Below are 14931 nucleotides of genomic sequence, written 5' to 3'. Positions count from 1 at the left end.
AGATGCAATGGATACAGAATCTTCAAATAATTTTAAGGCAGGGCTAGAAAGATTCTTGATTACCAAGAGATGAAAGATTGTTGGAATATGCAAGAATGTAGAGTTGAGGTTAAAGTCAGGTCAGCCATGGTCTCCTTGAATGTCAGCACAGGCTTGAAAGGTCAAGTGACCTCTTCTTGTTACTTTTTTTTGTAAGAGACGGGGATGCTGCAATGGAATGAGAGTCTGGGATATGTAGGAGAGCTGTAACGTTTTGAGGACATAGAGAAATAAAGGCAAAAACTAGACAGAACATTTCTAAACCTGTCAGCAAAATTAATATTCAACTAATTGGGAACCAGAAAAACTTGAAATCACTAAGGGAATTAATTATTTGTAAATAAATATGGAATCTCCAGCTTAAGGCTGCATATGTTCAGGAACTATCGTCAAAGGAAAATGAAGTGGGAGCTAATATAATGAAACTGTGATAATTTTCAAGTTAAAATCTGAAATTAAGATCTGAAATGCAGTAACAAGAATTGTAATTGTCTGATTAAAATCTTCCACCTTTGTGAGTGTATGATGAAGATATAGTAGCTGGGCCCCCACTAGTCTGTAGAAGGTGTATTTAGGGTGATAGCTTTTTGTGTAGAAGTGAATAACCAGTTACTTTGTTAAAAAAAAAACTTCTGTTGCTAATTTGTGATGGTTGCTTTGTCCCAGTTTTAGTATTGTGGCATCTAGGAAGTTACTGCTTTCCTTGTATGTTGTGGCTTTCAGCTTAATGGAGAAATGTTGATTTCTGCTGAAAATGTGTTGCTGGAAAAGCGCAGCAGATCAGGCAGCATCCAAGGAACAGGAGAATCGACGTTTCAGGCATAAGCCCTTCTTCAGGAATGAGGAAAGATGTTGATTTCTTTAAAGAATGTTGCTGAATCTGTGCTCTGTTTTCAGCAGTTGCAATCTTTTGTGCTACTGCCCTTATTTTTTTTTCCCTTTTCTCTCCCAGAACAACAATAGGATTTCCCTTGTATACACTTTACACCACACCAGTTTCCGCATTTAAATGATCATCCATTTCGGCCATCCCAGCAGGATACCACCACCAAACACTTCTTTCTCTTCCCTGCACTGTCATCATTCCCCAGGGTTCATTATCTCCCTGACACCCTGATCTACTTCTCCATCACTCCTCTCATTTCCTCATGGCACTTTCCAATGCAATCGCAGTTGATGTCACAATTGCCGTTTCACATCTTCCCTCCAATGCACCATCCTGGTGAAGCAACATTTGTACTGATACATCTTTCCATCTGGTCTGTTGTTTCTGCTGCTCACCACACAGCTGCTTTTACACTGGAGAGACCAAATGCAGGCTGTTTCACAGAATACCTGTATTCTCTAATAAGACCTTCCTGTTGTTTGCCATTTCAATCAACCACCACTTCCATCCTGAGCCTGTTTACAGTGTTCCAATAAAGTCCAATGATAGCTGGAGGAACAACACCACATTTTCCACTTAGGCAATTTCCCATATCTAGGACTCAAAACTGAGTTGAACAATGTCAGATCATGAGCTTTATCCCTTATTTTATATCCCCAGCTTTGCTCTCAGCAGAATAGATGCATTTCCTCCATTTTACACCTATCATTCACATCTATTTTACATCTCCATCATTCCTTTACACTATTAGCACTTCTAATGCCTTTCAATCTAGGCAATCTCAGCACTCACTCCAGAGAAAACAAGGAGACCTAGAGAAAATCCAGGTCAGTAAATCATACACCTTCTCAGCTCACTGTCTACCTCTACAGCAAATGTCATAGAGACTGCCATGCTAGAATGGGGTTTGTGAGCCAAAATAGACAATACTTTAACTGCCACAGTACAGATTGCTGTTTCATGAAACTAAGTACTGCCACCACAATGGTGTAAGAGGTGAAATATGTCAAAGTTTCTGTGCTAATAATATTCCATGTCTTCTAATCACAGAGCAAGGACTTGTAATCCTCCCTTGTGCCATATTGGAATTACATTGGAACACCTATCTTTTAGTGTAGCTTTGTAGCTGTGGGGTGGTAGATTAGGCACTCATTCTTGACCACAGTATAAGTTTCCAACTTTTTTAAAAAGGCATTTTTAGCTAGTTTCTTGAAAGAGTAGAATTAATTAGCTTGTACCAATTGCCACTTTCTCTACCACATCTGAGCATCTAATTTCCAATAAACCTTGTGAATGGAGGAAAGTCTAGTAATTTACTTACCATATTTATTTTAGCAAGTCTTCCTATTTATACATGTTTCTCAGGGATAGCTTACATGTGAATTCTTGCTACTGCTTTTCCTTTCAACATAATTTGGAGAAAATGATCAAAGCATAATGTTTCTGAACTTGCATCACCCAATGAAAGTCTTAATCAGCAGTCACACTACTTCCAACTGTCGAGCTCCAGCCCACAAAGGAATACTATGTACCATTAAATCCATCGTTTTTGGCTCTCTACCTAATTAATTTTTAATGTGTGATATAAATTGAATACATTACGAGGGCCCGTGGGATACGATTTATATTATACTCATGACATAAAACATAACTCACTTGGAGCTAGGCTTATCGGTAATCAGAGCAGCAACTTATCAGATGTAAATCATATCTAGCAGATCTACCTAATGTGCCAACTGCACATATTCAGAGGCAGTGGATATTGAGGAAATTGTCTTTGAAGATGAACTTCTGGATGATTTCATGTTCACTGCAGCAGCAGGAAAGAGGAACTCGACTCGGCTGCTGTCTGTTATAAAAATGAAAACCAGGAAAGTAGCAAACAGCATCCTTCCAAAGAAAGGCTCTCATTTTGCCATTCTGGCCCTCAGTAAAACTGTAGAAAGTTCATTGATCCTACTCAAAATTAGTAACTGCAAACTACTGAGCATGCCCCTCCCCACAACTCTGGTTCACAACTCCAACCTCATGCAACACAGCAATGCAAAGCTCTAACCCAGAATGGACCAAGAAATCCCCAGTCTGACTGCTGTTTATTTGTTTCTCTGAGTCTGAAATTTTAAATTGGAATAATTTTGCAATCAGCAGGATCCCAATAACTGTCCGAGCGTATTTTTAGAGCAGCTACAAATGTTCCACTCCCTCCTCCCCTATTCTTTCATTTACAAGAATGCAATAATCTGACACGATTCTCCCTCCAAATGAAGTATCAAAAAAGACAGATGTTGCTGGTGAAGCTCAGCAAGTCTGGCAGCATCTGTGGAGAGAAATTAGAGTTAACTTTTCAGGTTGCATAACTATTCCTCAGAACCTGTCTGCAATGTCTTCATTATGTTTTATGTTATCAATATGTTTTCAGTGGCATTGTTAAGGAAGATAAAGAATCTCACAATTTTACAACACAAATAAACTGATTGTGATGAACAAAAGTCAAACAGAAATTGTACTTCTTCAGTTTTGTCATACTGTTTCTAATGCAGAAGTTAGGCTTTCTCAACATAAAGTGAAAATCTGGGATGCAGCCAGTAATACAAGCAAATGTAATTTGCTATCGGGGACACTCACACCAGAAGCTCTTCTCTAAACCCAATTTCCCTTTCCAATTACTCACAGCTTCAAAACAGCTTTAACTAAAGTCAATATTGACATTAATGCAAACAATTACATCTCCACTGCTTGGGAGACAGTTAAGAGGCAGCTAACTATCAATAAGACTCCCAGAATGATATAGATAAATGTATCAGTGTATATTCCCCAAAGGCAGAACACTATTTGATTGTGGAATATGCAGTTCAGAATTGCTTTTTCAATGATGTAGTCTCAGACAGCTAGACCAGAGGTGGGAGAAAAGGTAACCGTTTGCAATGACCTTATTTCATTTTTCACAATTAACTGGCTAGGCTTTTCTTATGTTTGCAAAGTAGTTCAAGATGCTAACAAATGCCATGATATGTTCAGGTTTGATAGTGAAGCTTTGTTAATTCAGCAGAAGTTAATATTGTAGATAGTTCAGTTAAAAAAAATCCTTCATTCTCTCAATCAAGTGGACAATAGCATTGTGTCAACAGAAATGACCCAGTCAAAATTCAGTGATGTAGTTGCAGCCTTAGAGTTCAGAGTATTTTCTGAATATGGAAGGAGTTGCTGCATGGGGAACGTACCTAATGTGCAGGTAGTAGAGTGTCCTCTAGAATGTATTTTTAATCAATTTCATATCTCCTTTCAGCTTGGTTTTGTTTATCATGTGCAGGCTGATTAATTGCATTTCAGAAATACAGCTTGTGTTTTATTTTAATTGTCAGATATGTTCCCACACCGGATGATGTTGAAAAATATAAAATGTATAAAGGATCTCCGGCTGACCTTCATATTGTTGATCAATATATGATGGAGGTAGGTTATGTGACTTGTGCTTCCCTGCATGTATTACATTTCTGAAAAAAAAATCTAGTCAAAATATAATCATTGGCTATAAGAAGAATGCAAATGCTTTTTAGAATGCTGTGTTCCAAGTGTACCTAGGACAGTGGGAATATCACTTGTGCAGATTGTGTGTTTGATGATATCAGTTTTGGAAAGTGAAAGGTGCAGAAAAAAACTGCTTCAGTTTTTTTTTTATCATTCATTCATGGGATGTGGGCCAACATTTAATGTCCATCTGTCATTGCCCATGAGAAAGTAATGGTGAGCTGCTTCTTTGGACTGCTGCACACATTGAAGTGTAGGTACCAGCAATACTGTTAGAAGGGAGTTCCAAGATTTTGACTGAGTAACAGTGAAGGAACAGTAATATGTTTCCAAGTCAAGATGGCGAGTGACTTGGATGGGAACCTGCAGGTAATGGTGTTTCCATGTGGAGTTTGCACATTCTCCCAGTGTCTGCGTGGGTTTCCTCTGGGTACTCCGGTGTCCTCCCACAGTCCAAAGATGTGCAGGTTAGGTGAATTGGCCATGCTAAATTGCCCACAGTGTTAAGTGCATTAGTCAGAGGGGAAATGGGTCTGGGTGGGTTACTGTTCGGAGGGTCGGTGTGGACTAGTTGGGCCGAAGGGCCTGTTTTCATACTGTAGGTTATCTGATCTGAGATCTGATCTGATCTGACCTGACTGCTGCTCTTTTCTATTTGGTTGGCAGTGGTTTTGTGTTTGGAAAGTGCTATCAGTGGAGGCTTTGTGAATTTCTGCAGTGCATCTTGTAATTGGTACACACTGCTGCTATTATGTTTCCGTGGTTAGGGAACAATTGTCTGTGAATATGGGGCCAATCAAGTGGGCAGCTTTCTTTTAGATATTGCCAAGCTTCTTGAATATTGTTGGAGCTGCAGTAACAAATGGGGTTTATTCCATCACATTCTTGACTTATGACTTATGGACAGGCTTTTGGAAGTCAGGTAGTAAGTTACTTGTCACATAATTCTTAGCCTCTGACCTGCTGTTAAGGCCACAGTATTTATATGCCAAGTCCCTTTGATTTTTGGTCAATGATGACACTGGGGTATTTAGCAATACTAATGTCACTGCATGTCAAAAGGTAATAGTTAGATTTTGTCTGGTTGTACTTGTAGTTACTCCATTTATTAGTAACATTTGTGGAATCCCTGACTATGTAATTCTTCAAGGATTGTTGGAAGGTACAGTCTGTATGGACAATTTTACCTTTGCCTCATTTTGTTATACTTTAATTGTTGACAGTATGAGCTAGAGGTAAAAGGGGACATGTTATAAAGTAAGCATCAGTTCCTCACTTAAGATACTATTCTCTACAGCTAGAAAGCTACTGGATTGCTTTACTGCGATACACTTAATTGTCTGAAGTCAGGTACAGCAGTGTGAAAGCAACAGGAGGTGAAAGGGTTGCTTTATGATGAGTGATTGAATAGAATGGACCGATATTCTCTCAAGTTTAGAAGAATGTGTAGCAATCTGATTAAAGCGTATAACATTTTAAAGGACTTTGACAAGGTAGATACTAGAAGGCAGTTTCCCTTAGCTAGAGATTTTAGAGCTGGAGATCATTGTCTCAGGTGGTTTAAGATTGGAATCAGATAGATGTTTTTTTCATTTATAGAGTATTGTGACTAATTGGAACGTTTTGTCCCATAAGCTGTGGATGGTCAGTTGTTGACTATTTTCAGGATGGAGATTGATAGGTCTTTGTACACTAAAAAAAAAATCAAAAGATATGAGGTTAAAGTGGAAAAATGGAGTTGAAGTGAAAGATTAAATATGATCTTATGAAGTAGCAATATAACTCAAAAGGCCATATTGTGGCAGGGCCGGTTGGGAAAACAGTTACCATCTTTTTTATGATTCTGAACTTTATAGTTGGGGCATAGAGTTATAAAAAGACAGGAAGAAGATAAACCTCTAATATAGATTATTTCACCCTTAATTGGGTTATTTTGTTAAACTGTAGGCACTACATTTTAGGAAATATGAGAAAACAATTGAGAAAATGTGAAATACTCTGGGAATGGGGATCTCCAGTTATCTAGAGAGAGACGAAAAAAGCTGGTGCTCCTTTTGAAAAAAGAATATTATGTTTAACATTGTGAGGTGTCTGATCTGAGTAGATAGGCAAACAGTGTTCCTTTTGTCAGAAACTGGAGAACAATGATGTAATATAATTGATAAAAGAATCAATGGTGACTTGAAGTGAAAAGTTTTTTAAAGTGTGAGTGGTTACAGTCTGGATTACATTAGCTGAAAGTGTGGACCTTTGAACGAAACTTGTCCAATTACCTAAAATCAAAAGGTTTGAGTGTTGCAGGGGTACAATAAGGATGAGGTGAGCTCCTCTTATAGCTGGAACCTTTCAGTGTTTCAGCAAAAGGAAAGAGATACATCACCGTAGGTTTTGCTTTTAAGCCAAATGCATTGCTTCATTTGAAATGAACAAAGTATACTGAATCTCCCAGAGCCCAACTGCTCCTGACTTCACTGTATATATTATTTCCAAAATAGTAGATAATAGTACAGTTGCAGGATTTTCTTTTCCCCAGACTATGTCTGAAGGCATAGAGGTCTGCTAGCTTGTGATTCATCACCAGAGTGTTGATTCTTCTTGTATAAGCCTCAGCAATAGAATTTGTTGAAGTACACGACAAGCCTGACCATAACCTTCTGTTGCTTTCACACAAATGCACTTTCATGCTAATGTCGTTCGTAAGAACCTGGAGTAGAGGTTGTGATATGAACCTTGTCATATGAACCAGTAGTAGACCAGCTGAGATTGGCTGACACTTCAAAGGCCAGCATCAAACCGCTAAAAACAAAAGCTGTGCTGCTGGCTTGCTCCCTAAATACTAATCTATTATGGCGTGACTAAATTACACTCCATTCATTACAATGCGAGATTGGGTTTAATAATATTAGGAGTAATGGAATGTGTTGTTAATGGTATTTAGTTAACTGAATGAAATTGTAAAATATTACATTAAATTGCATCATTAATATTATTGTATATATTATATTTCCTCCACAGATGTGCAACGTTTCCTGTCTGAGTCACAGACTGGATCTAATCCTTAGCATACGTGAATTTCCAGAAACCATTGATGACCTTTTGCCGGTATATATTGTTATACAATAGTAACAACAGAAAAAAATACATTCAGTAGAGTGATTCCCTCTTAGTTTTTACTGTTGAAATATAAAACTAACAGATGCAATTAAGTTCAAGTTGAGAAAGTTCGTCTGCAGATACAGCAGGTAATAAGGAGGGCAAAAGGGATTTTAGAATTTATTGCTAAAGGAATTGAGTATAAAAGCAAGGGCATTTTGTTGCAATTATATGAGAGATTGGTGAAGGCACATTTGGAGTACTGTGTACAGTTTGTTCCCCTACTTGAAAAAGGACGTAATTGGATTGGAGGAAGTTCAAAGAAGCTTCACTAAATTAATTCTAGAGATGGAAGGCTTGTCTTATGAGGAGAGGTCAAGCAGTTTAGGTCTATACTTGCTAGAGTTTAGAAGGATGAAAGGAAATCCAATTGAGATATAAAATATACTAAAGGGGATTGACAAAATAGACACAGAGTAGATATTTCTGCTTGTGGGGCAGTCTAGAATGAAAGCTCAAGTTTTAGGCTAAGGGGTAGCAGATGTAAAACTGAAATGAGGAGGAATTACTTCTCTTAAGAAACATCATGAGTCTGTTGAATCCATCATAGAGTGTGATGGACGTCAGGGAACTGAAAAAATTTAAAGGAAGAGATAGGCAATTTTTTTATAATAGGTTAAAGAGTTAGGGGAGTGGGCAGGAAATTAGAGTAGAGGCTGAGATGAGATCAGCTGTGATCTTATGAAATGGCAAAACAGGAATTGCCGCCAACTGCCCATAGTTGTTGTGAAAAGCTCCATTCCTTCATTGGACAAACCTCCGTCATTTCTGGTGAATACCCTTTGAACCTGTGCCATTTTGTTGTTGAGCCACCCCGCAAATTGCACCAAACATGTCATTGTCATGATCAGCTGGAAGTATGTCCACATGCAGCAAGCTTGCTCAGCATACAGATGGCCTGAAGTTAGTCCCAGAATGCTGCAATTCATTCCACAGATATAAAATGCCACCCAAATATAAAGTAGACAAAGAGGACGCTGGAAGAGCACAGCAAGCCAGGCAACATCAGGAGGTGAAGAAGACAATGTTTCGGGGGTAACCCTTCCTCTGGACTGGGGGTGTGTGAGCGGTGGGGCAGGATGGTGAGGTGAGAATAGGGGAAGACATAGAACATAGAACATAGAAGAATACAGCGCAGTACAGGCCCTTTGGCCCTCGATGTTGCGCCGATCCAAGCCCACCTAACCTATACTAACCCACTATCCTCCATATACCTATCCAATGCCTGCTTAAATGCCCATAAAGAGGGAGAGTCCACCACTGCTGCTGGCAGGGCATTCCATGAACTTACGACTCGCTGAGTGAAGAACCTACCCCTAACTTTAGTCCTATATCTACCCCCCCTTAATTTAAAGCTATGCCCCCTTGTAATACCCGACTCCATACGCGGGAAAAGGTTCACACTGTCAACCCTATCTAACCCCCTAATCATCTTGTACACCTCAATCAAGTCACCCCTAAACCTTCTTTTCTCTAATGAAAACAGCCCCAAGTGTCTCAGTCTTTCCTCATACGATCTTCCTTCCATACCAGGCAACATCCTGGTAAACCTCCTCTGCACCCGTTCCAGTGCCTCCACATCCTTCCTATAGTATGGCGACCAAAACTGCACACAATATTCCAGATGCGGCCGCACCAGAGTCTTATACAACTGCATCATGACCTCAGGACTCCGGAACTCAATTCCTCTACCAATAAAAGCCAGTACGCCATATGCCTTCCTCACCGCACTATTTACCTGGGTGGCAACTTTCAGAGATCTGTGTACATGGACACCAAGATCCCTCTGCTCATCCACACTACCAAGTATCCGACCATTAGCCCAGTACCCCATCTTTTTGTTATTCTTCCCAAAGTGAATCACCTCACACTTAGCTACATTGAATTCCATTTGCCACCTTTCTGCCCAGCTCTGCAGCTTCTCTATATCCTGCTGTAACCTGCCACATCCTTCCTCACTGTCAACAACTCCTCCGACTTTCGTATCATCCGCAAACTTGCTCACCCAACCTTCTAACCCCTCTTCCAGGTCATTTATAAAAATGACAAACAGCAATGGTCCCAAAACAGATCCTTGCGGAACACCGCTAGTGACGGCACTCCATGAAGAAACTTTGCCATCAACTACTACCCTCTGTCTTCTTCCATCCAGCCAATTCCTAATCCAAACCTCCAACTCACCCTCAATGCCATATCTCCGTATTTTCTGCAGTAGCCTACCATGGGGAACCTTATCAAACGCCTTACTAAAATCCATATATACCACATCTACCGCTTTCCCCTCATCAACCTCCTTCGTCACCTTTTCAAAGAATTCAATAAGGTTTGTGAGGCACGACCTGCCCTTCACAAAACCATGCTGACTATCCTTGATCACATTATTCCTATCCAGATGTGCATAAATCCTATCCCTTACAATTCTCTCTAAGACTTTGCCCACAACAGAAGTGAGACTCACCGGCCTATAGTTACTAGGGTTATCCCTACTCCCCTTTTTGAACAAGGGAACCACATTTGCTATCCTCCAGTCTTCTGGCACTACTCCTGTAGACAAAGAGGACATAAAAATCAAGGCCAATGGCTCTGCAATCTCCTCCCTTGCTTCCCAGAGAATCCTAGGATAAATGCCATCAGGCCCAGGGGACTTATCTATTTTCACCTTTTCCAGGATTTCCAACACCTCTTCTCTACATACCTCAAAGCCATCCATTCTACTTATTTGTGACTCAGTATTCACATCGACGACAATGCCCTGTTCCTGAGTAAATACTGAATAAAAGTATTCATTCAGTGTCTCCCCAATCTCTTCCGCCTCCACACGCAACTTCCCACTACTATCCTTGACTGGACCTATTCCTACCCTAGTCATTCTTTTATTCCTAACATACCTATAGAAAGCCTTAGGGTTTTCCCTAATCCTACCGACTAAGGACCTTTCATGTCCCCTCCTTGCTGCTCTTAGCTCTCTCTTCAGGTCCTTCCTGGCTACCCTATAACTCTCAATCGCCCCAATTGAACCTTCACGTCTCATCTTGAGATAGGCCGCCCTCTTCCATTTAACAAGGGATTCCAATTCCTTATTAAACCACGGCTCCCTCGCACGACCCTTTCCTCCCTGCCTGACAGGTACATAATTATCAAGGACACTCAATAGTTGCTCCTTGAACAAGCTCCACATATCATTTACACTCTTGCCTTGGAGTCTACTTTTCCAAGCCACACATCCTAAGTCATGCCTCACCGCATCATAATTTCCCTGACCCCAGCTATAACTCTTGCCCTGTAGTACACACTTATCCCTCTCCATCACGAGAGTAAAAATCACCGAATTATGGTCACTATCCCCAAAGTGCTCACCTACCTCTAATTCTAACACCTGGCCTGGTTCGTTACCCAGAACCAAATCCAGTATGGCCTCACCTCTTGTTGGCCTGTCTACATATTGTGTCAGGAAACTCTCCTGCACACATTGAACAAACACTGACCCATCTAACGAACTTGAGCTATAGCTTTCCCAATCAATATCAGGAAAGTTAAAGTCCCCCATAACCACCACCCTATTACTGTCACTCATCTCCTGAATCACCTTCCCTATCCTTTCTTCTATGTTTCTAGGACTATTGGGAGGCCTGTAAAAGACTCCTAACAGGGTGACCTCACCTTTCCTATTCCGAACCTCAGCCCAAACTACCTCAGATGGCAAGTCCTCATCCATCGTCCTTTCCACCACTGTAATACTATCTTTGACAAGCAATGCCACACCTCCCCCTCTTTTACCCCCACCTCTGACCCTACTAAAACATTTAAATCCTGGAACCTGCAACAGCCAATCCTGTCCCTGTTCTAGCCATGTCTCCGTAATAGCCACAACATCGAAGTCCCAGGTACCAACCCACGCTGCAAGTTCACCTACCTTATTTCGTATACTTCTTGCATTGAAGTATACACACTTCAAGCCACTTTCCTGTTTACAGACACCCTCCTTGGAAATTGATGCCATGTTCCTAACCTCCCTACACTCCAGGCCCTGCACCCTGAAGCTACAATCTGGGTTCCCATGCCCCTGCAGAGTTAGTTTAAACCCCCCCCAAGAGCACTAGCAAACCTCCCCCCAAGGATACTGGTGCCCCTCAGGTTCAGGTGTAGACCATCCTGTTTATAGAGGTCCCACCGTCCCCAGAAAGAACCCCAGTTATCCAAAAACATGTAGAGGGTATGACCTGGTTGGTCAATGGGAGAGATGAATCTGGTAGGTGGCTGAGAGGAATGGAAGGTGGGGGGGGCTGGAAAAGGGCTGTGAAGGGAGTCAGGGGAAGGGAAGGAAGGTTATTTGAAATTGGCGAACTCAATGTTGAGTCCTTCGGGCTGTAGGCTGACCAGGTGGAAGATGAGGTGTTGTTCCTCCAATTTGCAGTTTGGTTTGTTGTGGCAATGGAGGAGGCCAAGGATGGTCATGTCGGAAAGGGAAGGGGAATTAAAATGGGTAGTGACTGGGAAGTCAGGTCAGTCCCTTGTGGGCCCGGCTGAGATGCTCAGCGAAACATGCCCTGAGTTTACATTTGGTCTCCCCGATGTAGAGAAGACCACATTGGGAGCACGGGTTACAGTAAACTAGGTTGGAAGAGAAGCCTAGTTTACTATATCTTGTACTTCCAATGTGGTCTCCTCTACATTGGGGAGACCGAAATAAGCTAAAGGACCTGACCTCCCAGTCATTGCCCATTTTAATTCCCCTTCCCACTCCCTTTCCGACATGACCATGCTTGGTCTCCTCCATTGCCACAATGAATCCAACCACAAATTGGGAGGAATAACACCTCATTGTCCACCTGGGCAGCGTATAGCCCAGAGGACTCAACATTGAGTTCTCCAACTTTAAATAACCTTCCTTCCCTTCCTAGCACCCCACCCCCCCTCCCTTCCACTCCTCCCAACCACCATCCCTTCCATCAACCAACTAGGTCGTACTCTCTACAAGTTTTAACCTATTCCCACCTCACCACCCTGCACCCCCCACCCCCTTTATCTGCAGCTCACCTTACACCCACCCCCAGTCCTGAAGAAGTCCACCTCCTGATACTGTCTGGCTTGCTGTGTTCTTCCGGCATCCTGCTTGTCTTCCTTGGATTCCAACATCTGCAGTTTTTTGTCTCATACGAATTTAAAGGCCATCAATGCCAGGGTAGCACATGAAAGTCTTTTGAGGCCAGTGATCCTCGTTCACAGTAAATTGCAATTGTCTCCTGCAGAGCAGCAGTGAGTTGTATTGAAATCCAACCCAGCCTCTGAATTGGTGTCCATTTTTGAAGCCACTACTGGCATGTGCACCTGCCTCTAATATAATCAATAATTTGCTTGTAAATTTTAAGATTATAAAACAGTGGGGATTAACAATGTAGGCAGTGTAGGATTGTGTCTTAGATAGTCCTGTTACTAGTAGGTGTCATTGGACTTCTGTGATACAACAACCCCTTAAGGATTTATTTTCATCACATGGTCCAGATTGTAATTGCAAATTTAACAGTCCATATTTTACAGCCAGTGATGAGCAAGCACTATTGCATTTGCTGACTTTGTGGCATTTTACTGCATGGTTTATAGTATTTAGAGCAATGTAGAATTGGATATTAGGAAGTTATGTGGATTCTGCATTGAATCTTGGTTACACAGCACTTTTGAGTACAGCTAAGAGAAAGTGAACACTGCAAATGCTGGAGTCGAGAGTGTGGTGCTGGAAAAGCACAGCTGGTCAGGCAGCATCAGGAATGAAGAGCTTATGCCCAAAATGTCGGTTCTCCTGTTCCTCAGATGCTGCCTGACCTTTGCTGTTCTAGCACCACACACTCGACTTTTGGTACAGCATTAAGTTCAGGATACAAAGGTACTGAAGTACTGTAGAAAAGGTTTATAAGTTTGATACCAGAACTTCATATGCATGTGTATCAGGAAGAAATTGACAATTTGGATCTTTTCTTTTTATTAAAAGAAGGTTAAAGGGTGACCAAATAGAATTATTTAAAATCGTGGAATATGTTGATAAAGTGAATGTGGAGAGAATGTCTCCTGTTGTGGGGAAGAGATTAACAAGAGATCATCACCATAAGATAGTTGCCAACACTTTCATTGGGAAATTCAGAATAGTCAGAATGTGGAACTTGTTACCACAGAGAGTGATTTGATGTGAATAGATGCATTTTAGGGTATGATAGACAAGCATTTGAGGGAGAATAAATGGTAGATTTAGTTGAGAAAAGATGTGAGGAGGTTAATCTGGAGTTAACTACTGGTATGAACTGGTTGGACCAAATGGTTTAGTTCTGTGATAAAAAGCAGTTACTGCGGATACTAGAAGTCTGAAACAAACTCTGACCTGCTGAATTTTTCCAACATTTTCAATGTATAATTCTTTGGAGGGCTTGAAATGTTAACTCCATTTCTATCTCCACAGATGTCCGTTTCTGCAGTAGTACTCAGTGCTGTTTATCCTAAATCCTATGTCATGTAAGAAAATGTGGTGCCCAGGGGATTCAGTACATGTGTCATCAGGATTGTCCTGTCTTCTTAATTAACTACATTTTCAAATCCTTACTAAAACGTGGACTGTTAGACCAGAAAGTTTGTTTAAAATTTAGTTAAATGTACAATCATGTGCAGAGAGCAAAATTAAGAGAGAACTAAGAATCATGGAATTAAGAGAGAATTTTAAGAATGATGGAATTAATGGACATTTTTAAAGAAAGTAACAATAATTGAGATCTGAAATAAGGGAATCTCATAGGTGAAAAGTCAATTTGCATTACCAGTGACCCTGTTTGGCAGAAGTTAAGTTCCACTATGCTTTTAAAATAAAATCACTTACACTTGAATGATTAAGGCCTAGCTTTTTCTGGTATACTCATAAGATATCTGTGAGGGATATACCACAGAATCCCACATCTGTATTAATGTGAACATTACTCTGAGATATCAGTGCCAGGATGCTTTGGGATCAGCACGTCAAATTTCACATAACTGCCTGATTTTCATGTTTAATGGTATGTGTATGAATGTCAGAAATTGCTGTCTGCTCTACTTCTTTATAATCATGAGTACTATTAGCCTCATTGTCATTCTCATATCCAAACCTAAACTGTTGTAAAGCCTCATTTAATTGTGGGACAAAGCAACTTGCTTTGTAACGGTTAGACTAGACATCAGAAGATAGTAAATACAGCTGCAGCAATATTGATGTTTGACGTAAAACAAAAAGAGTTCATGCTGTTAAAAGTTTTTGAAGGAGAAAATGAAAAACACAAATATGGAACCATTTTAAAATTAGGTCACAG

At 40.7% G+C, this 14931-nt stretch overlaps 1 protein-coding gene across 1 annotated transcript in view; it reads left to right on the top strand.

Annotated features, from left to right (window-relative positions):
• LOC122560035 (uncharacterized) overlaps positions 1–14931 on the top strand; it is a 123804-nt gene that overhangs the window by 74349 nt on the left and 34524 nt on the right. Inside the window, exons 10-11 of the mRNA XM_043710207.2 lie at positions 4288–4378; positions 7469–7555. Of these exons, the coding sequence (XP_043566142.2) occupies positions 4288–4378; positions 7469–7555 (178 nt within the window). The remainder of the gene's footprint in view (positions 1–4287; positions 4379–7468; positions 7556–14931) is intronic.

Source organism: Chiloscyllium plagiosum, unplaced genomic scaffold (genome assembly GCF_037043375.1).
Source record: "Chiloscyllium plagiosum isolate Xiang-an unplaced genomic scaffold, Cpla_swu_hap1 HiC_scaffold_15, whole genome shotgun sequence".
NCBI classification, from domain to species: Eukaryota; Metazoa; Chordata; class Chondrichthyes; order Orectolobiformes; family Hemiscylliidae; genus Chiloscyllium; species Chiloscyllium plagiosum.
The sequence above is the reverse complement of the archived record's forward strand: the minus strand, read 5'-3'. Positions and strand labels throughout refer to the sequence as shown.